Source organism: Convolutriloba macropyga, chromosome 5 (assembly GCF_964194025.1).
Source record: "Convolutriloba macropyga chromosome 5, txConMacr16.3, whole genome shotgun sequence".
Classification (NCBI taxonomy): domain Eukaryota; kingdom Metazoa; phylum Xenacoelomorpha; order Acoela; family Convolutidae; genus Convolutriloba; species Convolutriloba macropyga.
In genome coordinates, this window is record NC_134472.1 from 22,991,240 (window position 1) to 23,017,079 (window position 25,840).

At 37.1% G+C, this 25,840-nt stretch overlaps 3 protein-coding genes across 4 annotated transcripts in view; 2 read left to right on the forward strand and 1 right to left on the reverse strand.

The window, feature by feature from the left end:
- Nucleotides 1-25,840, forward strand: part of LOC142339245 (T-complex protein 1 subunit theta-like) — a 300,794-nt gene that overhangs the window by 82,259 nt on the left and 192,695 nt on the right. The gene's annotated exons all lie outside the window — the stretch shown is intronic.
- The window catches only part of LOC142339249 (transmembrane protein 203-like), a 179,986-nt gene that overhangs the window by 82,259 nt on the left and 71,887 nt on the right, over nucleotides 1-25,840 (forward strand). The window lies entirely within an intron of this gene.
- LOC142339883 (uncharacterized) overlaps nucleotides 20,196-25,840 on the reverse strand; it is a 49,065-nt gene continuing 43,420 nt past the window's right edge. The window contains exons 5-6 of one of the 2 annotated variants that reach the window (XM_075390203.1): nucleotides 20,975-21,099; nucleotides 20,196-20,502 (exon numbers count right to left, since the gene is read on the reverse strand). In XM_075390203.1, coding sequence (XP_075246318.1) covers nucleotides 20,368-20,502; nucleotides 20,975-21,099 — 260 coding nt within the window. In that variant the 3' untranslated portion in view covers nucleotides 20,196-20,367. The remainder of the gene's footprint in view (nucleotides 20,503-20,974; nucleotides 21,100-25,840) is intronic. The other variant, XM_075390204.1, reaches the window with a different exon arrangement.

The window sequence follows — 25,840 nt, forward strand, 5'->3', positions numbered from 1 at the left end:
TTTGGCAAAGTCGAAGTTAACATTTACTAATTTTCCATTCAAAACAAACATCAGCGCTCCAGCAGTCACAAAGCAGCAAAGTGTTCATACATTGACGCAACAACAGAATCCAACCCAAAAAAGTCATCATATAAATTTTAATGAAGAAAACAGAAGAACACACTTACTCAGTCATTACTTCTAACAAATCTACAGATACATCTCGCCCTACTAGAACTTACCCCATTTTTGCACTCAGTCAGTACTACTTTAACGGCACCACCTACAAGTAAACAAACAAAATTTATTGCAAAACACAGGTTTGCAAAAAACTCTTTTAATAACACTCCAAAGCGAGCACCACAAACAAATCTGTTGAAATATTCAAACTTTTCACATTTTTTGGCGACACCAAATAATTTCGCAAACACCTCAAAAACTCAAAATAGTAAAATCGGTACACAGTGTGAAACAAAACTCAACAGAATATTAGACCTATCTATAACAACTCATCTGACTCAGAGTCATTATCCAAACAATTTTCTTCGCCAACTTCTTCGCAAATATTGAATGATCCTTTTTAAACTTGGGAAGGACCTGTCTGAAATAAAGAAGGATTAATTTTGAAAGCTGAGTGGAACCACTTATACAGGTGTTAACTGCCACTCAATTTCCACGGAACTCCGCCAATGTTTACACTAAACTCAAATTCACTAAAGCTTCGCAAAGATCAGCACTCTCATCAGTGTATTGGTAAACAACGTGACACAACACGTGCTTACCTTAGCCATTTTGGAGTTATTAAAAAACTTAAGTTCCCAACCCGGCCTGTTTGATAACCATACCAAAAAGGAAGAATCGCAAGCAACCTATTTAAACAACCTAACAGACAACTATAATTAGAGCAACATCTAATTCTTTGTCATTTATTTGTCAGGAGAACCACTATAAAAATGTACATGGAAAACACAGCCGGATAAATGATATTCTATGACCCTCAATAGGATTTTCTTAGGTTGTGAGAAATCGTACAAACATAGAAGACACAACCTCAAAACAAGGTTAGCAGTACTTAAACTCTTACAGGACAACTCTTACAGGGCAACTCTTACAGTGCAAATTCAGTCAGGGGGGCTAATTCCTGAAAAGTCATCCCATTGCAGCCCATTGCAGCGCACTCTTACATGGCACTTTTAGTCAGGGGGTAATTCCTGAAAAGTCCTCCCATTGCAGCCCATTTCAGTCACTCTTACATGGCAATTTCAGTCAGGGGGGTAATTCCTGAAAAGTACTCCCATTGCAGCCCATTGCAGCCCACTCTTACATGGCAAATTCTGTCAGGGGGCATTTCCTGAAAAGTCCTCCCATTGCAGCCCATTGCAGCCTACTCTTACATTAAAATTTCAGTCAGGGGGTGATTCCTGAAAAGTCCTCCCATTGCAGCCCATTGCAGCCACTCCTACATGGCAATTTCAGTCAGGGGGGAAATTAATGAAAAGTCCTCCCATTGCAGCCCATTGCAGCACGGTCTTAAATGGCAATTTCAGTCAGGGGGTTAATTCCCGAAAAGTCCTCCATTGCAGCCCATTGCAGCCCACTCTTACATTGCAATTTCAGTCAGGGGGTGATTCCTGAAAATTCCTCCCATTGAAGCCCATTGCAGCCCACTCCTATATGGCAATTTGAGTCAGGAGGGTAATTCCTGAAAAGTCCTCCCATTGCAGCCCATTGCAGCCACTCCTACATGGCAATTTCAGTCAGGGGGGAAATTCATGAAAAGTCCTCCCATTGCAGACCATTGCAGCCCACTCTTACATGGCAAATTCAGTCAGGGGGTATTTCCTGAAAAGTCCTCCCATTGCGGCCCATTGCAGCCTACTCTTACATGGCAATTTTAGTAAGGGGGATAATTCCTGAAAAGTCCTCCCATTGCAGCCCATTGCAGCCACTCCTACATGGCAATTTCAGTCAGGGGGGAAATTAATGAAAAGTCCTCCCATTGCAGCCCATTGCAGCACGGTCTTAAATGGCAATTTCAGTCAGGGGGTTAATTCCCGAAAAGTCCTCCATTGCAGCCCATTGCAGCCCACTCTTACATTGCAATTTCAGTCAGGGGGTGATTCCTGAAAATTCCTCCCATTGAAGCCCATTGCAGCCCACTCCTATATGGCAATTTGAGTCAGGAGGGTAATTCCTGAAAAGTCCTCCCATTGCAGCCCATTGCAGCCACTCCTACATGGCAATTTCAGTCAGGGGGGAAATTCATGAAAAGTCCTCCCATTGCAGACCATTGCAGCCCACTCTTACATGGCAAATTCAGTCAGGGGGTATTTCCTGAAAAGTCCTCCCATTGCGGCCCATTGCAGCCTACTCTTACATGGCAATTTTAGTAAGGGGGATAATTCCTGAAAAGTCCTCCCATTGCAGCCCATTGCAGCCCACTCTTACATGGCAATCTCAGTCAGGGGGTAATTCCTGAAAAGTTCTCCCATTGCAGCCCATTGCTGCACACTCTTACATGCAATTTTAGTCAGGGGGGGGGGTAATTTCTGAAATTTCCTCCCAATGCAGCCTATTGCAGCCCGCTCTTACATGGCAATTTTAGTCAGGGTGGTAATTAATGAAAAGTCCTCCCATTGCAGCCCATTGCAGCACGGTCTTAAATGGCAATTTCAGTCAGGGGGGTTAATTCCCGAAAAGTCCTCCATTGCAGCCCATTGCAGCCCACTCGTACATTGCAATTTCAGTCAGGGGGTGATTCCTGAAAATTCCTCCCATTGAAGCCCATTGCAGCCCACTCTTACTGGCAATTTCAGTCAGAGGGGGGCTAATTCCTCAAAAATCCTCCCATTGCAGCCCATTGCAGCCCACTGCCATATGGCAATTTGAGTCAGGAGGGTTATTCCTGAAAAGTCCTCCCATTGCAGCCCATTGCAGCCACTCCTACATGGCAATTTCAGTTAGGGGGGAAATTCATGAAAAGTCCTCCCATTGCAGACCATTGCAGCCCACTCTTACATGGCAAATTCAGTCAGGGGGTATTTCCTGAAAAGTCCTCCCATTGCAGCCCATTGCAGCCCACTCTTACATGGCAATCTCAGTCAGGGGGTAATTCCTGAAAAGTTCTCCCATTGCAGCCCATTGCTGCACACTCTTACATGCAATTTAAGTCAGGGGGGGTAATTTCTGAAATTTCCTCCCATTGCAGCCTATTGCAGCCCGCTCTTACATGGCAATTTTAGTCAGGGTGGTAATTAATGAAAAGTCCTCCCATTGCAGCCCATTGCAGCACAGTCTTAAATGGCAATTTCAGTCAGGGGGGTTAATTCCTGAAAAGTCCTCCCATTGCAGCCCATTGCAGCCCACTCGTACATGGCAATTTTAGTCAGGGGGTAATTCCTGAAAAGTCCTCCCATTGCAGCCCGTTGCAGCCCACTCATACATGGCAATTTTAGTCAGGGGGTAATTCCTGAAAAGTCCTCCCATTGCAGCCCGTTGCAGCCCACTCTTACATGTCTTACATGGCAATTTCAGTCAGGGGGAGTAATTCCTATAAAGTCCTCCCATTGCAGCCCATTACAGCCCACTCTTACATGGCAATTTTAGTCAAGGGGTAATTCCTGAAAAATCCTCCCATTGCAGCCCATTGCAGCCCACGCTTACATGGCAATTTCAGTCAGGGGGTAATTCCTGAAAAATCCTCCCATTGCAGCCCATTGCAGCCCACTCTTACATGCAATTTCAGTCAGGGGGGGGGGGTAATTTCTTAAAATTCCTCCCATTGCAGCCCATTGCAGCCCACTCTTACATGCCGATTTTAGTCAGGGGGTAATTCCTGAAAAGTCCTCCAATTCAGCCCTTTGCAGCCCACTCTTACATGGCAATTTCAGTCAGGGGGTAATTCCTGAAAAGTCCTCCCATTGCAGCCCATTGCAGCCCACTCTTACATGGCGATTTCAGTCAGGGGGGTAATTCCTGAAAAGTCCTCCCATTGCAGCACAACTCTTACATCATTTTACCCCCTCTGAACAAATTACCCCCCGCACTCTTACATCAATTTGCCCTCCATAGACAAATCCCCCCCCCCCCACTCTTACATCAAAATGGGAGGATTTTAGGGAGGACTTTCGACCCGGGTCATTTGTTGGGTTATTTGTTTCAGGTGAGCGACGTCGAGTCAGGGGCAATACAAGTGAACGGTATCAGAGGGTACAAAAGGTTGATCCCATGTGGCGTGAGCGGAGTGTGCAGGATAAGTGGCCAGCTAAGATTTGAATGTCCATGTCCTAATAGCGCTCCGTATTGCCACTCACCTAGCATGAAGAATACAGATTTCACTTGCCAAACAGCCTGGCCAGGAGATGGATTCGTTGCAGTACAGAATTGAATGATTTCCTGGGGAACAAAGCAAATAATCCACAAACAAAACTGGCCAACTCTTGTAGAGTGACTAAAGGAAATGTTTTCCAACTTGGGGATGGGTGTGGGGCTGATCCTAAATAAACTGCTCAAATTAGCTCTAGGTTGGTGGGGTGGGTTGTAAAAAATTATTAAAAAAGTATTTTACGGCTTTCAGAGCTTCTCCTGCGTTCCAATTGAAGAAATGAAACCTGAGGAAAGTTGTTGCATTCTTACGTAACTTTAACGTCATCTTTAGATACATCCGCATACGAAACGGTGGAGTGAATGACAGCAAAGTAGTGTTCAACGCGGATAAAAATCTAATGAGAAATAAAGAAAATAATTTTGCTCGGATTTATTGAAAATTTGCGAAAAAGAGGCTACTTTTAAGTAGAATTTGATAGCAATAGAACAATTTGATTAACTTTTAAAGAAAGTTGCGCAGGCTATGTCTCGGTCGAATTGATGTATGTGTTACTATTTAAATAGTAACACATACATCAATTGCCCAGTTTCCCAGCTCTGAGAATTTTTGGGGTTCGTTAATTGGTGGTATTGCCACCTCAACTGCATGCTGTAGATATTTCTCCTATTATTTGCTACGGCTATTTGCTATCTTAGTATAGATACAAAGACGATACGAAGTATTAGATCTGTATACAAACACCCACTTAAGTTTACTCAGAAAAAGAAGTGTTTATTTTTCCAAAATTTTCTAAAAAATGGAGAATTAATTATGCGAGGCGGGCTTTTTTCTTCAGTCTCACGTTTTTACTTTTTGTTTGAGCATCTTAGATAAAAAACTGCATGTTGTAGCTCCTATCGTTTACTTTTTATTCTGAAAAAAAAATCAATTTTTCAATCAGTTTGGAAAAGGGGGCACAATATAAAGTTTCGATGGAAAAATTGGAACAGAGGGAAAACATTCGTTTTTGTGCGAAAAAAAAACAAATTCATTAAATTTGGCGTTTTGTGGAATCGACAGGACAAAACGTGTCTCAAATTTTCACGAAGCATATATTTTTTCAACGATCGAGTTTAGTTAGGCAGAACCTGAAAATAGGTTACTTGTATCGTGGAAAGGGATTAAATTTTGTCACGAGTATTCAAAAATAATTATCTATCATATTGAGCATGTAATTATTCTAAAACTATTTTGCCGAATTTTAATAATAATTAATTGAAATCAAATTCTGAAATTAAAATCAAATAAATTTCTGAATTCAATGATTAGATTCAGTAACTGAGGGAATTGAAAACGTGGAACTGAGAAACTTGTAGTGAGAACCATGGCAACTTATTGCGGTGAAACGAGTGACGAAAGATTGTCGCAGGTTTCATTATAGTGCTTTGTGTACAATGGTGGCACATCTAACCAATTTTGAGGAAATTTTGAATTAAGTTAGCGTACAGTTGATTGTTTCCACACACGTTTAGAACTGTAATCTTAAAAAGTGGGTGTGTCGTGAGAAACCAAAACAGAAGCAACTATGTATAATCAATTTTTGGCCCTTGGCCACGTAACGGACCATCGATCGGGAAACGTTTCACTGGCCAACTGTGACATTTTTAAAAATCAATTCACTACTTAGATTTTAGCTAAATCCAAATTCCATTGCAGGCAAAAATTTTGCCATCATCAAAACTAAAAGCGAAGTATCTGACCAAAAACTACAAAAACGAGAGATTCAATTTGTTCTCCTTTCTTGAAAAGGGAAACATGAAACAACCTTTTCTTGGTTGTTGATGTATCTTGTATTTATGAATAATTTTGATATTTTCTGGATTTATCAGAGTCTTTTTCAGCTAAAATATTAGAAAAATCCGTGGTATGCATCTTACGTAGAAAGAATACGAAACATGATTTTTAAAATTTGAATGACAATTGGAATTTCTTTACTTTCCTTTAAATCTTTTTTAAAATCTTAAAAATCTCATGATGTAAATTGTATCATCCAGTTTTACTTTTCATTTCTCAATTTTCACAACTATCAAAACTTTTACTGGGGTTAAGATTCATTGAAAAAAGTAAAACAGACTAATAGAAACTTTGTTAAGAATAGAGAAACTTCCTTTAAATTCTAGATTCAAACCTCAATTCCCTTAAAACAGAAGATCACATCGTTTCAAGAGCTCTATAACTACAAAATCTCAGTGTTATAAAACGACAAACATATCCAAACGGAAACTGTTTTTAAACAAGACGAAGGCAAATTTATCGACTCCCTTTTTTCTCAAATACCCTCGCCTTTAATCTTTTCTTTTCCATAATATAGTGAATTTGTTTTTTGAACTGAAATGTCGAACCATTGATGAATTAAGAGGGAATGCAAACCAGAAACATTTCTATTAATTTTAAGTTAAAAAAAACATGGCTAGACTATTTTGCAACCATTGATTTTTTTCCAGAATCACCCAGCGTAAGGAAGTAGCAAACAATGCAACCTGAAAAATTCGTCGAAAAAGATTAAACAAATAGATGTCTAGTCAAATTAAAAATATGTAAAGTTTTTCTGCTATGAAGTTTTTATTCTCCAGTATCAGCAAAACTGATGACTTCCCGTAGAGGGATTAAATCAAGGTATCCATAATTTTTCTTAAAAGTTCCTCATTTTTTTGTGCTCGAAATGAAATTAATTGTTGGTAAGTTTTGTGATTTTTTAACATCAATGCCAATTTCCTAATGAAAAGAGTATCCTAAACATTGTGGTACTAAAATGATGTTGGTGCAAAAGATTTTAGATGTGAATTGAAAATAATATTAACGGTTCCCTCATTTTTAGGGGACCTGAGTTAAGAAAGTCCTGAGTTTTTAAAAGCTGCAAAATTTTAATGACAATTAGCTTTTATTAACCAGCGATAAACATACATTAGTTTGCAGACAATGTTCTGATCTGGCTACGAAATTCAGTTTGTTATTATTAGCATTATTGGAAGCAATAGACCAGTTTTGGAGGGCACATGAAAGAGTTCCGTCACTCCATTCCATCGTCAGTTTTCTGAGCTACTGCAACCTCTCTTTCTTTCATAATAACATATTTTTCGAATTTTTTCTTACATAATTTTTTATTATCGCTTAAAATGTAAGCAACAGTAACTACCTGTTTTCTCAATCTTTCATATTTTTGATTTGGCCAAAGAAAGCAGCTGCAACATTTTTTTGTTCAAGAAAGGAAACCAATATAAAAACTAGTTTTTGGATGACATAGTAGAAGCTACTCAAAAAGAGCATTTCATACTAATATAAAAACCAGTTTTTGGATGACATACTAGACGCTACTCAAAAAGAGCATTTCGTTTTTCTAGAACCTTGAAGCTTCTGATTTTTAATCATAATTTTTATCAGCAAAAAAGGTGAACTGATCCAAAAAGATTGTTTTCTTGATATTTTCTTCAATCACTCAAAACGAAATTAATTTCGAATTGACAGTAAAAAGTGATAAATCTGAGTTCCGCAAAATGACAAAGACATGCAACATAAAATTTTTTGAAAATGAAATTGAAATTGAAAGGATAATAAGTGGTTCTAAAAATGTCTGCCGACTTTTTGTGATGCTATGACGCACTCATTCTTAAGCATCAAAAAAATTATTCTTGTCCCCTAGTTAGAGGGATGAGACCAAGGTTTCATTACATTTTCTTCAACATTCTTAAATTTTTCTTACTCTAATACTTTTTTTTGCTCAACACATCATTGATTTGTGCTAATCCTAAAAATTGCAGGAGTGAAATGAATTTCCATGCAAACTAAAACGACTAGTAACGATGAAGTAGTTACTAAAGTTATTTAAAGGAATGAGACTCATGCAAAAAGTTTGAGGCCAACCTTTTGTCTGCCAAATACATTAGTTTGCAGACCAAAATGACTCGTGCGTTCATTTGTTTCATACTATATTATATGTGGACAAAAATTGATCTCCGTTTTAGAAATCCTTTCAAAGATTGGTTCAGCTCACTTTTATCGATTATTTTGTCAAATGTTCCAACTTCCCCTTTCTTTTAGAAAACTAGAGTTGGTCTCATTTGTTTGCTTAGATCCTCTGTAGAGCAAGCAACACCAACAACTAAATGACTTTTTAATCCTATACAATTTTAGAACAGTTAAAAAAAGAAATGTTGCACCTTGTTTTGATCTATATAGAATACAGAAAAAATCTGTCTTGATTCAAGTAATAGACGCTGAGATACGTCAAAAGTTTACTTAATTTTAGCTTAAATTTCCATTACTTTCCGTCACATTAGATTTTTTCATTTTCCCATTTTCTTAAATTAAATTTCAGTTTATATTCGAAAGGACTTTGTTTTCAATTGACTGTTTGTGAAGTTAAAGAAATTTATAAGAAACGATCAACATTTGCAGCTTCTGGCATTATTAGTTTTGTTGGGCTCAGTTATACTGAAGAATCAGTTTTAATTCGGTGCGTGCCCTCTTGTTCGAGTACTCTAACGGTTGCTCCAAAGTTCAGTATTTTGTGAACGAAAAGAGGTGAAAAAGGTTTTAAGTGCCACTTTGTTGTGAACCAACAATGGTTGAAATGCAAAGAATTGTTATCACTTTGCTTCATCGTTCCAGAAGAAACAGTTTCTTTAAAATTACTTATGACATTGTAGTTTTATTGGCATTATGGAATACTATTTAATTCTGTTTCATAGATTTTAGTTGCTTCTCAAGATTCTCTGTCTGACATGGCCTGAGACCAATCAGCTTTTTTTCTATTACAACGATTCAGAGAACTGAAATTATGATCGTCTGTTTACCTCCGTATCCCCACATCTCTGCAGGGTGTTAAATTTGTACTCATTTTCCATCCTAGCACAGAAGAGAGTGTGTTTCATTAAACAGTAATCATAAGTAACTCCTTTTCTGAAGTCGGATAGAAGTGTGTGGGAATATAATACTGGTGTACTGTAATGCGTAACATACTTATCAGGAAAGATGGGGAGGGGACACTTTCAGGTTTTTTTTATTTCTTTGTTGTTTACCAGATTGATATCATCATATCGCAAAAATATGCCCAATCATAGAATTGTACAATATTATTTTTATTACGAGGCTGAAAATTTTCTCTCAATAATAAAACAAGGCATGCTGTTCTTCTTGCCCATTTCTTTGTATTATAATAATATTGTTGGTTATGCAAGCTGGTTTTGTTCCAAAGTATAGTAAAAGAGCGCATAGAATTAAAGTTCGTTTATGCAAAAAAGTTTGAATACCCAAATTTTCAATATAATCAATTTTTTGTTAAATAGTGTTAGAGGTGGGTCAAAATTTTTTGACATTTAATTTTGTCATTTTGTGCCTCAATTCCAAAAATACCTGCATTACTCATTTCCTGCTGAAGAGTCCTCTATTCCCTGCTTTTTTAATAGGACAGGATGGTGACAAAATTCCAAACAGACGTGTGACTGATAGCAATTATACAGTACAGTAATGTACAAGCAGGCTTCATCTTGACTTATTTTCAAGTAAATCTAACTTTATCCTTATGATCAGATCATAGGTCATTTGGCTCAGGGATATTTCAATAAAATAGGTTATCAAAATTTTGGGGGCTTAAACAATTTGTTAGGGGCTAATAGCCACTGGGAGTTTCATAAAGCGTTTATGACTTTTGAGACAGCCCATTGATGTTCTCAATTGACCATACATAAGTTTGACTTCTCTCCGAAAAATAAGTTCACGACGAGCATGGTTTCTTGTCTTTTTAATTTCCTTCCGTGCTATTGTACTTCAATCTTCAGTTATTATTGCTTCCCACCCACAAGATGCGAAAAACTTTACGTATATGTTTCTATTTTACCACCCCCCCCCCCCCCTAGGTGACGATTATTTAAACATTATCCCCTCTGGTTGGGCGGTTTCTTAATGTTAAACATAAAACTTGAAGGCTCTTGCTAAAAGCATCTTCACTGATGATTGAAATTTTGGGGTTGATAAAGATTGTATGAGCTGATTAAAATCAACAGATATCGCGTGGTCTTGGAAAGACCTCTAGTCACATAAATCGGTCAACCACCTGACTGCTTTTCTTGAGAGTTGCTGACATGCTACCAAAAACATCGATTACAAGAGGATCAAATGTAATACCGGTTTTTGAGAAGTTAATTTTTTGGACGGAAAAGTTTTTTTTTACTTGCGCATCAAGTCGTACCCTACATTTCTCGACACATTAGTGGGAAAATAAACTGCACAACCTGTGTTTTGCACTATTTTTAAACTCATTTGGTGCCCTATGAATCCCCAGAGCTGGAATGGGGGAGTCAGAAAACCATGCTCTAGCCCAGCATAGCGAAGATACAAAAGAAAAGTCTAGCAGATTTTCTTTCACGAGCTAAACTTTCGCTGTGACCTTGAGAATTTTCATTATCCGGAGCTTACTGGATCGTCTTCTGCGAATAGTCGAAAAGTTGAGAGTAAACTGGTGTAAACTTCTTAGAAAGCTTGCAGTTTTTTTGTCTTTTGACGCTTTTTTCGGTCAGGGTTTTTGCGAGCAGTCAAAATTGATGTGTTAACGGTTATGGTGGCTTGAGTCCGAGGGTCTTCGGGACGAACGCTATCAAGGAGCTTCTCAAATTCATCGCGCTGCTAGGCATCAAAATTGTTTGACGACTTAATAATGGAATTGCTAGGCGTTTGTAAACTAAGGGAAAACACCATTTTGGGGGCCCAGTGCAGTCACGTAAGATACCGAAGGCGTACTGAGGGTCACAAAACTAGTCCGAATGCTCAAAGAATATGTGTATATTCCTTACTTTTTGGTTGAATTTCATGCCGATGAACTTGGGATGCTGTTGCAGCACTAAGGACTTCAAGAACCAATTTTTTCGTTTATTTGTCAGGGCTGCTAAAGTCCACTGCAGACCAAAATTCGCACACTTTGGCCTTTCAGGATGTAATCTGATTGACTATTGAGCCCATCAGGACGCTGTCTTCTAGGTACCAGGAATCTTGTAGGTTTGGCGACGGTTCGTGGTTTTCTTCATTATTGGACCAGAGCGTCACATAAAAAAAAGCGGGCCCAAGGGGTTGTCTTGTGGGACTCCGCTCTCAATGCTAATAACAAACTTTGAGAGCAAATAACAGAAATTGATATAGAGAATAACAGAGAATGTACAGAGGATTACAAGTGTTGTATAGAGAATAACAGAAGGTGGTAAAGATGAAAATGTCAGTCATTGCAATAGCAACTATTTTCAGCACTCCACTGCATAAGGTGGTATTGAATGCACTACGGCACAGTCCAATTGCCATACACCGGAAGCGCCTGACGGGGTAAGAATTTTACACAAACTTTTCGTCAGAAGTATAATTTTTCGAAATAACTCTTCACCGGAATTGCCATTTTCAGGTTTTTGAATTGCCTATTGCTTCTGATTTTGTTTCCTCCGTTGGTTAATTACATATCGGCCTCCTAAGGACTTCACCAACAGCAGAAAACAAATACCGCCTTTCTTTTTCAAGAACGCTTATAGCGATGCACTGCATCGAGATTTTGAAACATATTTAGAAATTTCTCTACGTGAACCAGTGTTTAATATTTTAGTCATTGATATCAACACATTTTGCGGTTGATTCCATGCGGTACTCTCAAAACTTTCGAAGGAACAGTTTCTTTGAATTTTGAAAACAAAATAAGCTGTTCCTTAACGATTTTGTTACTGATTTGACAAACTCCTGATGAAAAATGTTGACTTTTTTTCAATGGGATGCAATTTTTTCAGAGCATCAAGAGTTGCTTTGTTGACCGGTGCAATACCTTCGACAGCCAAAATTGTTGCCATTTTGGAACTAGAAACCATCTTTTGAACATGTAATAATTTCTTCGCCATTATATAGTTTTTTGATTGCTTCATAGTGCACGTCTATTGTCGCTATTCCGCCTCCGTTGTTGTCCACCTCTGCCACCTCTGTTACTAACAAGTAAGATGCATTAGACTAAACTGAAAATTTTTCATCAATTTTGTTTGGTATTGGGATCATGAACGCACTCATTAGTCACGTCAGAGAAAGACTTTGATCATTTGTGCCAAACACTGATTGGAACATAGCGGATAGTGGGGGCTCCGTCTGCAGTAAGATGGTCTTGTCATGAAGGGGACTGTTATTGCTAGTGTTTTTGTCATTCAAAGCATATAACGCATCGTCTACATAGAGTTGGCTCTCGGTGTTGGTTAGCAGATTGCTCACCTCAATTGTTAGTTCCTTGGAGTTATTTTTCTATTTACTTACAGGCTATTTGAGTCACAAATACACCCATACTGATTTCAAAATATGGCAGGATTAGTAATTGGGGCCCTAACCATTTTATCTAACTATCTTTTCCTCCAAAAGGTGTTACAGTACCCGATATTTATATAAATTTTTGTGGGTGTAAGGAAAAAAAAACATCACAGAGACTTGTGAATTGTGAAGATTGTTTTCCATTTTAAAGTTGGTCATCTGCTGTGTTAAACCCCTTCTTACGTTGCTATTTAACTACGTTTCAGACCACAAGTTTTCACGTCTCAGGTAAAATTTCAAGTGCCAAAGCTTCTTTTGCTCTTTAACTGCACTTCATTTTTAAGCGTAGGGAAAGTTTGTTCAGATTTTGGAGTACCTTAGAAAAAGAGTACCTTAAAAGGTAAAATTTATCTCACCGGGAGAAAACTCGACATACGACTGTTAGAGTTGTTGCACCCGATAGCCTTTCTGCCCCTCACACTGCTGAATTGATAAACCAAACGCACGTGTCACTCTATTTTCGGATTAATCTCAGCTTACCAACCTCGAAAATTTTCAATAAGATTGATCGGTGAAGAAAACACTAAGTTTATATATCCATTAACCTCTGTCGCGGGTCTTGAAAATGCTAGCCCGTCGCTTGATTTGGATCAGTCGCAGCCAAACGGAAAAGACCCATTTTCGTATCGACTCAATCATAAAACAGCATTTACATTTCCTCAATTCCCATCGGCCAACGATTTGTGTGTATCTAGGATATACCAGTAAAGTATTATGAAACTTTTGTTACATAATCGTTTTGGACGACAGCCACGCGCAAAAGAACCAACAAATCTATTTTCTTTTGCAAAATTCTATCTTTTCTCAACTTTTGTGTTATGATTTTAAAAATTATCTTAATTAATTTTTTTTAATTTGAATTTGCGAGTAACTTTACGAACATCACTTTGCACTTTTGGGGCTGTTACAGTGAAAACTTTTTTTCGAGCAAATTTTCCCACCAAACTTTTTTTTTAGCTGATACCAGCACCTGAAGTATTGTAAACCTCTGTGTGAAAATTACTTCAATTAGTTGGTTTTTTTCAACTTGGAACCTCTGTTGACATTTTTGCACGATACAATCTCGAAGTGGTTATGAAAATGATTGTAAAATGATTGACTGTTCTGTAAAATTTATTATTTAAAACCAGTTTGCTGAAATTTCCATTAAGCTAATTTGATGGTTGACGCTTCTCCATGTGATATATTTAGTAGAAATTCTGCAATTTTATTCTAATTTTACTTTATGTTCTTTTTTTACGTCCCAATTCTGTATTTCGCATTTTGTAGAAAAATCTGCCGATTGAAGCATATTTTAAATTTCATTGAAAGATTTTTATTGGTTTTTGTCACTGATAACATCAATGACTTTTTGCAACGGTTTATGGACATAGTGTGTCAGCTAACGAATATCAAGCTGTTTGAGCATTGATACAACGGTTTTTAGTCGTGAGCCATTGGATAGTTTCTCAATTGGCTCGTCGGAAAAAAAATTGTCAACATCAGTTATTTTTTGTCTGAACAGTTGTTCGAAAATATACTCCTTTTAGGACATCAAGTTGTGTCTGTGTCTTATACACTGTTTCCAGTAATTTTTTGAGAGAATTTATTTAATCAAGAGATTACAGTTCGTGAGAGTAATGAATTATAGGTCTTACTTGAGTTTATTTATAAGCGATACTACGAGTAATTAAAATATAACTCAAAACAGTTTCCAACTGAAGAGATCTAAAAGTTCAAAGCTTATTTGCCAGTAAAATTTCCCACTAAAACTTTTAATTATAACAAAATAGAGTAAAAAACAAAATTTACAGCATTTTAATCCATTAATTTATACACTCAATTTTTATATTTTTACAAACAGCTAAAATATATACATATTTCGACTAGTAATTAATAATCAACAAATTTCGTTTTGTTTTCGGTCTCTTTTTTGTTCGTGATTATCAATGTCTCTTCACAGTAATCTAACACCTGAAATCAGACAAATTCAATTAAAATGAATATCTATTTTGAGTTATCCCTCACGCCCTACCACCTCGTTTCGAATTTTTACCCCCAACAAGGCGGCTCGTTAATGTGCGTTCGCACATAATGTTCCGACCCGAGCTCATCTACATTTTTGACTAAATTGTCAACCAAATGAAGAGATAAAAAAATAAATGTTTGAGTTTAAAACAATCGTTACACAACCTATCTACCCATGACTCATTACGGCGCCAACGTGATCTGACATTAGAGAGACTAAGAGACAAAAAACAAACAACAAAATTAGCACAAACAAAAATTTCACGTCAAAAACTCAAAATCTAAGCTTAAAAGCACCTAGTAACAACGTCACAAAGCAGTCAGATAAAACCTTAACTACACAAGTTTACTTTTTCCTAACTCTACAGCATATGGAGAGTTTTCTTAATGAGACTAGGTAACAAGCCCACAAAAAGAACGAACAGTGAGGCGAAACTTATAAATTAATCAACATTTTTTACACCAAGAAATTTCAAAAATCTCACAAATCATTAACTTTAAATTACATAATTCTTGATAAATTACTAAAAAATTATTACAAAACCAAAAAGACCTGTTTTGGTTAGACAAAGCCATAGAAACGAACACAAAAGAAACTCAAAAAATTACAAACTATTCGCGAAAACACAAACTATTGCTACCATTAAAATCATTAGCTATCATCTGAATATTATGTATTTTTATGTCAATTGTTCAATTCTTCAATTGTTCTATCTATTGTACAAATCTACAATTGTTCAATTCAATGGCCACTCAATAAACGTTCAGAAAAACGCATATTACACAACAAACAAAATATTGGTGAAAAAAAATGTCAACAGAAGTGTTACTTCTTTAAATACCAGAAATTGGATGGGAAATCTCATTGATGAAAATAAGCGACAATTTGACGAAAAGAACGACAAAAACTGAAAATTCGGAAAAATATTTCAAATTGTTTAGCATAAACTTTAAGACTATTCGCTATAAACTGACTGCTTCGGGTAACATCAATCATTCAACCCTCAATTACAAGCCTATGAGACCTGTCATCAATTTACGGCTACCTAAAGAACAAAAACAGGAAGTTCACGAAAAAATTGAGCGAGAAATGTGTCGCAGGCATTAAAAAGATGAACTTTAAACTAAAAACTCTTCTATTTTCTATTATTTTTTTAAAAGCAATGGGATTTCTTTTCATTGAGCATAATTTCAAAAAAAAATCAACAAATATGAAAATACATTTGAACCACGAAGTTTTCGAGAAAATAAGTATTATCAACGCCATTAAATTCTTTAGCTTTCAACGGAAGACAATAAATACGCTAAATTATGCCTCAATGGGACAACAAGTTTGTTTGCCAACCATATTTCATGAATAAGACCTTACAACAAGTTGTTGACGATGAAAACATCAACAGAGATACGTAAAAACCAAAAAATCAGAAGAAAATTGCCAGAAGAAAATGTCGAAGCGATTCAAATCGTGAGCTCTTCTCTGAAATCTTTAGCTATGATCCGTTGAACTTCTTCCCTAAACCAATGGGGACTATCAGCAGTAGGAGGATGTGATAAGATTTCAAAGGGATCCAAAGTTATCCAAAGGATCAAAAGTACCCGAAAATTTAAAAAAAATTAAGAAATCTCGTGGCCTTAAAGGTTTAAAACTAATAGGTAAAAGATAAAACAGCTGACCAGAATAATTTTGGCTGCAGTAGAACGGAAAGGGATTCGTTTAGTACTGACATTGACGGAGACTTCACGAAAAAAATTTAGGATTGGTCAATGTCCAGAAAAATTTTCGAAAAATTTAACTCAAAATCTTTCAACGGAGCTCAATGAATACAGATATAACCCGATGGGAGTCAAAAGTTATTTGTCATGCATAGATAAATATCAGGACTCCACAATAAGTCTCATGACTGAAAACAATAACAAAAACAGGCAAAAACAAAAATTCAGTAGAAGAGTTCGAGAAGAAAGTGTCGAAGTCAATTAAACCATTAGTTTTTCCCTAAAAGATTTATCTGTGATCCACTGAACGTCCTCACCAAGCCACTGGGGCTAAGATTTTTTTGATAATGTGTAAAAAGTTTAGATAATGTGATAAGAGTTCAAAAGTAACCAGTAATGCAAAAATATCCAAAAAAAATAAAAAAAAGAATTGAAATCTTGTGTCGCAACCAATAGATAGAAGATGAAACCGCTAACCAGATTAATTTTTTAATAGCAGTAGAAAACAAGTGGGTTGTGTCAATACTGACAGTGACTAACAGTTCACGGAAAAGTTTAAGATTTGTTAAAGTTCAAAAAATTTTTTCGAAAAATTATTTTTATTTCTTAACAGCCATTAATTTCAATAGCTCTCAGCGGAAGTCCATAAATACGCACAAATATGTCCCCATGGGACTAAATTTATGTTGGTCATGCAGAGGTAATCAGTAAGATATCACAATAGGTCTTATGACTATTAAAACAACAACAAAAACAGGCAAGAGCCAAAAATTCAAAAGAAAAGTGCGAGAAGAACGTGTCGAAGCCACGTAAACCATAAAGTTGTCTATGAAATTTTTATCTTTGAATCATTGAACATCTTCTGTAAGCCAATGGGATATATCAAAATTTGGGTAATAAGATAAGATTTAAAAAGTAACCAATAATACGAAAATATCAAAAAAAAATTTTTTTAGTTTTTTTTGTAATTTTGCGTCATTGAAGTCATATAACCAATAGTTAGAAGACAAAACCGATACAAAGATTATATGTTGTTGCAGTAGGAAGGAGGAGGGTGCAGTCACCCCTGTACTGACTTACAATTCACGATAATAGGTTTATGATTCTTTAATGATCAAAAAAAATTAGCTGTCCCCTCAAAGCGCTAGAAATATTCACTAAATGCTCATTATGGAACATATTGCACTGTTAGTCAATGAATCTATGCCATAGGACTCCGAAAAATTAGTAAAACCTCAAAAAGAAACTAAAAATTTCATTTAAAATTACGAAAACTCGGAATCGAAGCCAAAAAAACATGAGCAATTCCTTGAAAACGATGGTTTTTTTTCATTGGGCTTCATTTCAATGTAAAGGAGATTTGTCATTAATAGAACCCCGATATGAAAAGTGACTTGTCTCTAGTTGACTTAAAAAAGCAAAAAAGAGAAAAATTTTATAAAAAAAAAGAGCTGTCAAACCCAATTCGAATTTTTTTGATAGTGAATTTCCCCAAGAGACCAGAACTAGTATTTTTATCGGCTTTAGTCTAGTCTATTAGGAACACAAAATTGGTCCATTTTTTGGTGTGAAATTTAATTTTGAAATATTATTATTATAGAAAATATTTTAATTTTGAGAAAAATTACACTAAAAGTGAACAAATATCCAGTGTTCACACAAAACTTCAATCCTCGATAACTCCTCGAAAAAAACGAAAATCAATAAAATCTTTTTAATTTTGAATTCTACGCTGGACCAGCTTTTCAATGATAGCACTCACATTTCTCTACGACGAATATATCGATCGGCCAAAATTGACTGAACAAAAAAAATCCCGTTTGAGTATATAGTTCCTCCCCCCCACAAGTGGGGTCAGAACAAAAATGTAAGATTAGGGGGGTAATCGCAGGAATTTTCAACCAATTTTTCTCAAAACTTTTACATCATTTTGGGGGTAATGGGGGGTAATTCGATGCAAGAGTTGGGGGGAGGGGGGTAGTAATGGGGGGTATTTTTTTTTTTGGGGGGGGGGGGTTTAAAATGGTGTAAGAGCGGTGTGGTAATTTTTGGGGTGAAACGACGCAAGAGTAGGGGTAAGAGGTCCAAGACCTTCTCACTCTTGCGTCGTTTTACTCCCCATTACCCCCTAATCTTGCGTCGTTTCACCCCCATAGACAGTTACCCCCTACTCTTTCATCAGTTTGGGGGGTAATCAGGGGGTAATTTCGACACGGGACCACTGCCCTTTGTGGCCTCCTCTTGGCAATGTGTTCGCATTAGCGAAGCAAGAGAAACGCAACTCTAGGGTGGGGTTTTCCATTATTAAATCTTATTTAGCTTCAAAATTCGCTGATTGTGCTGAAAATTATGATATAGCATATGATAACGATTATCGATTATGACAATATGTGATAAAAATTATGATATTTTTCATAAATTTAATAGTACCCCCCCCCCCGCATACACACCTTCTCCATCCTCCTTACCAATTCCCCTTTCCCCTACACCAGAGTATGACCATCTTTAATTGTTCTCCTATTCTACAGTCCACCATTCCAAAAACAAGGGCTAATTTGCAGTCTACTGCTGGTTATTAAACGTACCGTCTAGTCGCGAGCAAAAGATACGTTTAGCATCACAAAAGCTCATGTTGTCCCGGCCTTCAGTCGAATTGACCTTCCTCGTTTTCTTAACGTCGCAGAAATCTGGCAGTTTGAAATATTCTTTTGTCAAAGAAGCTACATTGTGTTGGTTCTTTGTAAACTTTTCTAATTGTGTTCTTTTCACAGAGGTAAGCTCGCTGTAACCCATTACAAAGTGGGCTAAATTGCAGAGGTCAAACGACGCCAAGAGCCAACTGAAATCATCTTTCTTTTCAGGTTTCGCTATTGCACTCTCACCCAAATCTTGGCTAACTGGGCATTCTTGGCTAGCATTTACCATACAGACAGAATAATAAAGTCCTCCCAAATTTAAGCCATCTTTTAACTCGCTGACTTTAAATTTGGCTTCTCGTAAAACTCGATTGAGCGGCAAACTTTTGATGATGTTGACGGACAGAAGGGTTATTAAACCGAAAAGAAGGATTCTTAACAGAAATTTCATTCTGTGAGAATTTATAGGAATTGATAACAATTAACGGTATCTTGATGGTATGATAATTGGCAAAATGACCTTTGCTAATTCGCTCATGTTTTATACAACGGCCCATTGTGTTCAGCTTTTTGTTCAGGTTTGTGTTTTTCTTTTAGTTTTAGTTCGATAATAGAGTTCGTTCGAATTAGGTGACTTTCCAGAATTGCAACAGTAGAAGTTAGTTCGCGTTCTTATAATAGAATTAACTAAACGTATAGTTTAAAAAAAACTTTATGTTGATCAACAGCTCAACAAAGTAACAAAACTGCTTTTCTATAAAGCATCGACTATAAAGCAAATGACGACTTGTTAACTTGTAAATTAAATCACTGTACATAACTACGCACTTTAAAAGTGAAACAAATTGAGAAAAAGTTTGTAACCGAAAGAATTTTTTAAAGCCCTTTTGGGGAAACTTCTTTCAGCCTTTGTTTTCTAACAGAGGAACTTTAGCTACGTTTATTGTTCATCTAAATAGTATTTCTTAAGAGTAATTTGGGCGAGCGCAATTATATACATCCCATAATCCTTTACTTTCTTCGGAAAATTTTTGAAGTGGCTAAACCTAAAAATTATTTTTACGTGTTTTGAATCCCACTACCCTGACCTTGATTAGTTGATTAATTTTCTGCATATTATTGTTATTCAAATTTTAGTAAGCATCATTAATGTAATCAATTTGATATCACCAAAATGGTTATTTTAAAAATGTGAAATTTTCATCTAAAATTGAATTTGTTCAGTATAATCACTATAATGTTCTTTGTAAGCACAGCACACCCTTCTTTCAAGTTTTCATAAATTGTAGGCCACCAAAGTCAGAACAATCTGTCTGTTTGTTTGTTTGTTGTTTTTTTCAAGGGGTGGAATCAGTCGTGGTCGATGAGAAGGGGTAGATGTTGAAGGATTCCCCCATCAGCTAAGTTCCTCATTTGAGTTTGGGCACAATCACTCCCCTCCCCCTTCACACATTGAAGCTCCACTGAATGGTTTGTCATTGTGTACTGCAGAGTTGGGATGAAACATGGAATTAAAATATATTTGGGGTAAATATATCTAGTTCTCAGACCAACTTTAGAAATTGAAAACAAGATGGAAAAACTATTGTACAAAAAAGTGACTGCAATATTTCAGCCAAATTAAGGCATTTCTATATTTCAATAATAACTAAAAGCTGTAATACTTTTTCTAATTTTATTGAGAATTAATATTATCTGTGAGGGTCACTTGACAACATCTCTGAGAGTTACAAATATTGTGTACCCAATTCAATTGCAGTTCGGACTCAAATAGTGATAGGATTTTCTTGGTTCGCAATTTATTTGAGCTTTTTGGACCTTAGAAAAAATATGTAGTCAATATGTAGTGCGCATTTGTCCACTTTTGCACATCACCAAAATTAGTTGCCAAAAACTCAATGACCAGATGCACATTAACACATGCGCAAAAGTATATGACCAGTTGTTTCAACCGAACCGTTTGTGCCTTTCCATTTTTGCACCTGAACTGGAGACCTCCTGCAAAACGGTATCCCATGTTTTGCACATTGAAGTGGACTCCTCCACTTGAAGTAGTGGAACAAGATCCACCGCCAATCGTGTCTGAAATTCAATCGTGCTGATATCATTGCAAAGTTACCTATCCGAACGAGGACGGTTGTCTTGCAAGATACTATAAGATGTTGCAAGATTCTTGAAGGCAACTGTTATTTTCTAAGAAGCAAGATTACAGCCGTTATGTGCTAGGACTATTACAAGATTAACTGTTATCTGCCAAGAGTTTTTCTCTAAACCAGAAATTGTCGCGCTGGAAAATCGTCGATATGATTGTTTTTAGTTAGTCAAGAACGGCCGAACGAGCTTACACTTTTTCCTCAGTATCTTCGGTAAGTTCGGTTTCAAACGGACACAATTGTCAGTATGTTCGATTTCATGATCAAATCAAAAGCGTCCCAATCAGACTATGTTTCAAACACATGTACTTTTCTTGGGGATGTAGGATTCCGAACCAAATCACCAAAAATAAATGATATTCAGTGTAACATGATTATTTATGTATTTTTTTTTTCATGCAACTCATCTTTGATAATAATCCCAAAAAATGATCCAAACAAATCGAAAATAATCGCCCAAAAACTCAATCAATGCATTTTTTTAGAAGCTGACAAAAAGGTTTTCCTCAATTTTGAGACAAATTGTGGTGCGTTAAACTGAATGAAGTAGACCAAATCAAGAACGTTCACGAACAATAAAAAAAACCAGATGAAATATTCTAATTTTGGAAAACAGAAGAGCCATACTCGATTTGGTCTACTAATCAAAACGCAAATTTAGCCTTGAGCGATAATTGAACATGGAAAGTTAATTTTTACAGACAGATTTACTCAAATCACCTTAGCGGCAAACTTGTTTTCAAAAAATTGCAAACTAAAAGCGTGTATCTAAAAAAAGTATTTCTATCCAGATCATTCCGTCGATCTTTTTTAATACAATTGTTGTTTTTTGACGCAGCTGAAACAATTTTACAGGAGAGGAAATGTGGTACAAAGACAAGAAGGGATTATATGGCACAGAGCATTCGCATTCAATTAATTGGATAATGATTAATGGTTTTCTATTTAAAAATTGCTTTTTAAAATTTTCTCTAAACCAGTAAAAATGAAAAAGGTTCGGACGAAAAGTTCACGATAACAGTTATACCAGAATTGATATCAATTGATACCAAAAGACGACAACAGTACAAGCAGGGTAATTAGTCTGCACTGTCTTTTTGTCTCTATAAGCTATTACAAACCTATTAGAAAATGGCGCTGAGAAAAGCTGAAAAAACTAGAACTAAATAGGAAATGTTCTCTGCATGCAAGCTTTTTTTATTAAACCGTTTGAGGAGTCAGTTTACTCGCATTATCAGAAGAATTACGCTATCACAGAACACTTGAGATTAGTTGCCTTAATCAAGGGAGTTGAAGTTGAAGTAACGAAACGACTGTTCGGGATTCTTATTAAACGTGAAAACACTCTTTCGTAAGCTGAATTCTTCATCCAAATCGATATAAAGCAGCGTATAAGTTACCGTAAGTACATAGCAACTTTCATCATAAAGTAGCGTGTTAGGCTTAGAACAACGTATTAACTCATCGAAGATAGCAACAACGTGTCAGCATTATCGGTGTACAAAGCAACTTGTTCTGCTAAGCAAAGGTCAACAATTCAACGTAAGAATTTTAATAAGTACATAGCAACAAGTGGAACTTAGACGGCAAAATTTTGTTGTTCATTTAACCGCTTTTTTGTCTGATGTCATTGACGTCAAAATCAGTTCGTATTTAATCGGCAATTGTCTAGAAAACCTAAAAATATTAAGCCGAAAACCAGCTTAATCGATACATATAGTGGTTATATTTACTTAAAATTATGTTAAATGAACTTTTTCGGAACTTTCTACGTATATTAGAACGTATTTAAATCTTATTTTAAAGTTTAGAAATACTCAATTCTGATTGGCTAAAATTCGTCCATTTACTACGTAACATCCTCCGGCCCGGAAGAAGATGTTGAGAAAACTGGTACAAGTTTTACAAGCGGGCGGACGAGTGAACCGGTCGACGTACGTAAAACGGCGGAGCGCGCGACGCTATCGGATTCGTAACGGAGTTCCACAATCCTAGAGGTTGGCTAGTAACCCCTAGGGTTGGTTTCCTCAACTATCCAAACCAAATCTCCGGTCTTAAGTTGTTGCTCGGCAGGCATCTGCCACTTAGAGCGTCGGTTCAGCGTCGGTACGTACTCTTTGATCCAACGGGACCAGATCGCATTAGCGTATGACTGAGCACGGGCGTAACGTTTACGATGGTCGAACTCATTATTGCCGACAACAGACGGAATACCGGTAGAGTGTTCTTCTATAAGATATTGGTTGGACGTTAAAGCGTTCAAATCGCACGGATCAAGCTTACGGGTGTTAAAGGACGCGAATTGAGGGCCTTCTCCACGAGACAAAAGGTAGTATGAAGTACCTCATCCGTGAGGCGACGCGTGCCAAGAATAGTATACAACACGCGCTTGAACCTGCGTACCAACCTCTCCCAGATGCCACCTTGATGTGGTGCGCTGGGTGGATTGAACCTCCACTTTATTTAAAAATTGCTTTTTAAAATTTTCTCTAAACCAGTAAAAATGAAAAAGGTTCGGACGAAAAGTTCACGATAACAGTTATACCAGAATTGATATCAATTGATACCAAAAGACGACAACAGTACAAGCAGGGTAATTAGTCTGCACTGTCTTTTTGTCTCTATAAGCTATTAAAAACCTATTAGAAAATGGCGCTGAGAAAAGCTGAAAAAACTAGAACTAAATAGGAAATGTTCTCTGCATGCAAGCTTTTTTTATTAAACCGTTTGAGGAGTCAGTTTACTCGCATTATCAGAAGAATTACGCTATCACAGAACACTTGAGATTAGTTGCCTTAATCAAGGGAGTTGAAGTTGAATTAACGAAACGACTGTTCGGGATTCTTATTAAAGGTGAAAACACTCTTTCGTAAGCTGAATTCTTCATCCAAATCGATATAAAGCAGCGTATAAGTTACCGTAAGTACATAGCAACTTTCATCATAAAGTAGCGTGTTAGGCTTAGAACAACGTATTAACTCATCGAAGATAGCAACAACGTGTCAGCATTATCGGTGTACAAAGCAACTTGTTCTGCTAAGCAAAGGTCAACAATTCAACGTAAGAATTTTAATAAGTACATAGCAACAAGTGGAACTTAGACGGCAAAATTTTGTTGTTCATTTAACCGCTTTTTTGTCTGATGTCATTGACGTCAAAATCAGTTCGTATTTAATCGGCAATTGTCTAGAAAACCTAAAAATATTAAGCCGAAAACCAGCTTAATCGATACATATAGTGGTTATATTTACTTAAAATTATGTTAAATGAACTTTTTCGGAACTTTCTACGTATATTAGAACGTATTTAAATCTTATTTTAAAGTTTAGAAATACTCAATTCTGATTGGCTAAAATTCGTCCATTTACTACGTAACATCCTCCGGCCCGGAAGAAGATGTTGAGAAAACTGGTACAAGTTTTACAAGCGGGCGGACGAGTGAACCGGTCGACGTACGTAAAACGGCGGAGCGCGCGACGCTATCGGATTCGTAACGGAGTTCCACAATCCTAGAGGTTGGCTAGTAACCCCTACGGTTGGTTTCCTCAACTATCCAAACCAAATCTCCGGTCTTAAGTTGTTGCTCGGCAGGCATCTGCCACTTAGAGCGTCGGTTCAGCGTCGGTACGTACTCTTTGATCCAACGGAACCAGATCGCATTAGCGTATGACTGAGCACGGGCGTAACGTTTACGATGGTAAAACTCATTATTGCCGACAACAGACGGAATACCGGTAGAGTGTTCTTCTATAAGATATTGGTTGGACGTTAAAGCGTTCAAATCGCACGGATCAAGCTTACGGGTGTTAAAGGACGCGAATTGAGGGCCTTCTCCACGAGACAAAAGGTAGTATGAAGTACCTCATCCGTGAGGCGACGCGTGCCAAGAATAGTATACAACACGCGCTTGAACCTGCGTACCAACCTCTCCCAGATGCCACCTTGATGTGGTGCGCTGGGTGGATTGAACCTCCACTTTATACCTTTGTGAGCGAGCTCAGCTGCAATGTTGACAACGTTCCACTTTTCAATACTTTCTCGGAGTTCTTTCTCCGCTCCAATAAAAATTGTGCCATTGTTCGACCAAATCATGGCAGGTGTACCCCTACGTGACACAAACCGCCCAACTCCCATAACACAAGAACTGGTGTCCATGGATGTAACTATCTCGACATGGACAGCGCGAGTAGTGAGACAGGTGAAGAGGAAACCCCACCTTTTCTCAGTAGTACGGCGGACAGTAACATAGAATGGCCCAAAGTAGTCAATGCCAGTGTTCGTGAAGGGAGGAGACTGGTAAGCAAGTCTCTCCTTGGGTAAGTCAGACATGATTGGTTGCATAGTTACAGCTTGGAATTCTCGGCATCTCAGGCAGTGTGGTTTGATGGAACGCAAGGATGATCTCTGTTTCAGTACTGTGTAGTGTTCCTGCACAATTGATCTTAGGTATTCAACGCCCTGATGATAATGCTTTACGTGCATGTGTTCAAGGAACAGTTTTACAAACGGATGCATCTAAGATGACTGGGTACTTTACGTTAAACTCAATTTCAATTAACCGCTTGATGCGGCCCGAGGAACGGATTAGCCTATTTGGACTAATAAACGGTGAATGTGGAGCAATTCGTCTACTCCGTTTAACGAATTTATTGTCAAGAAGATCTTTTTTT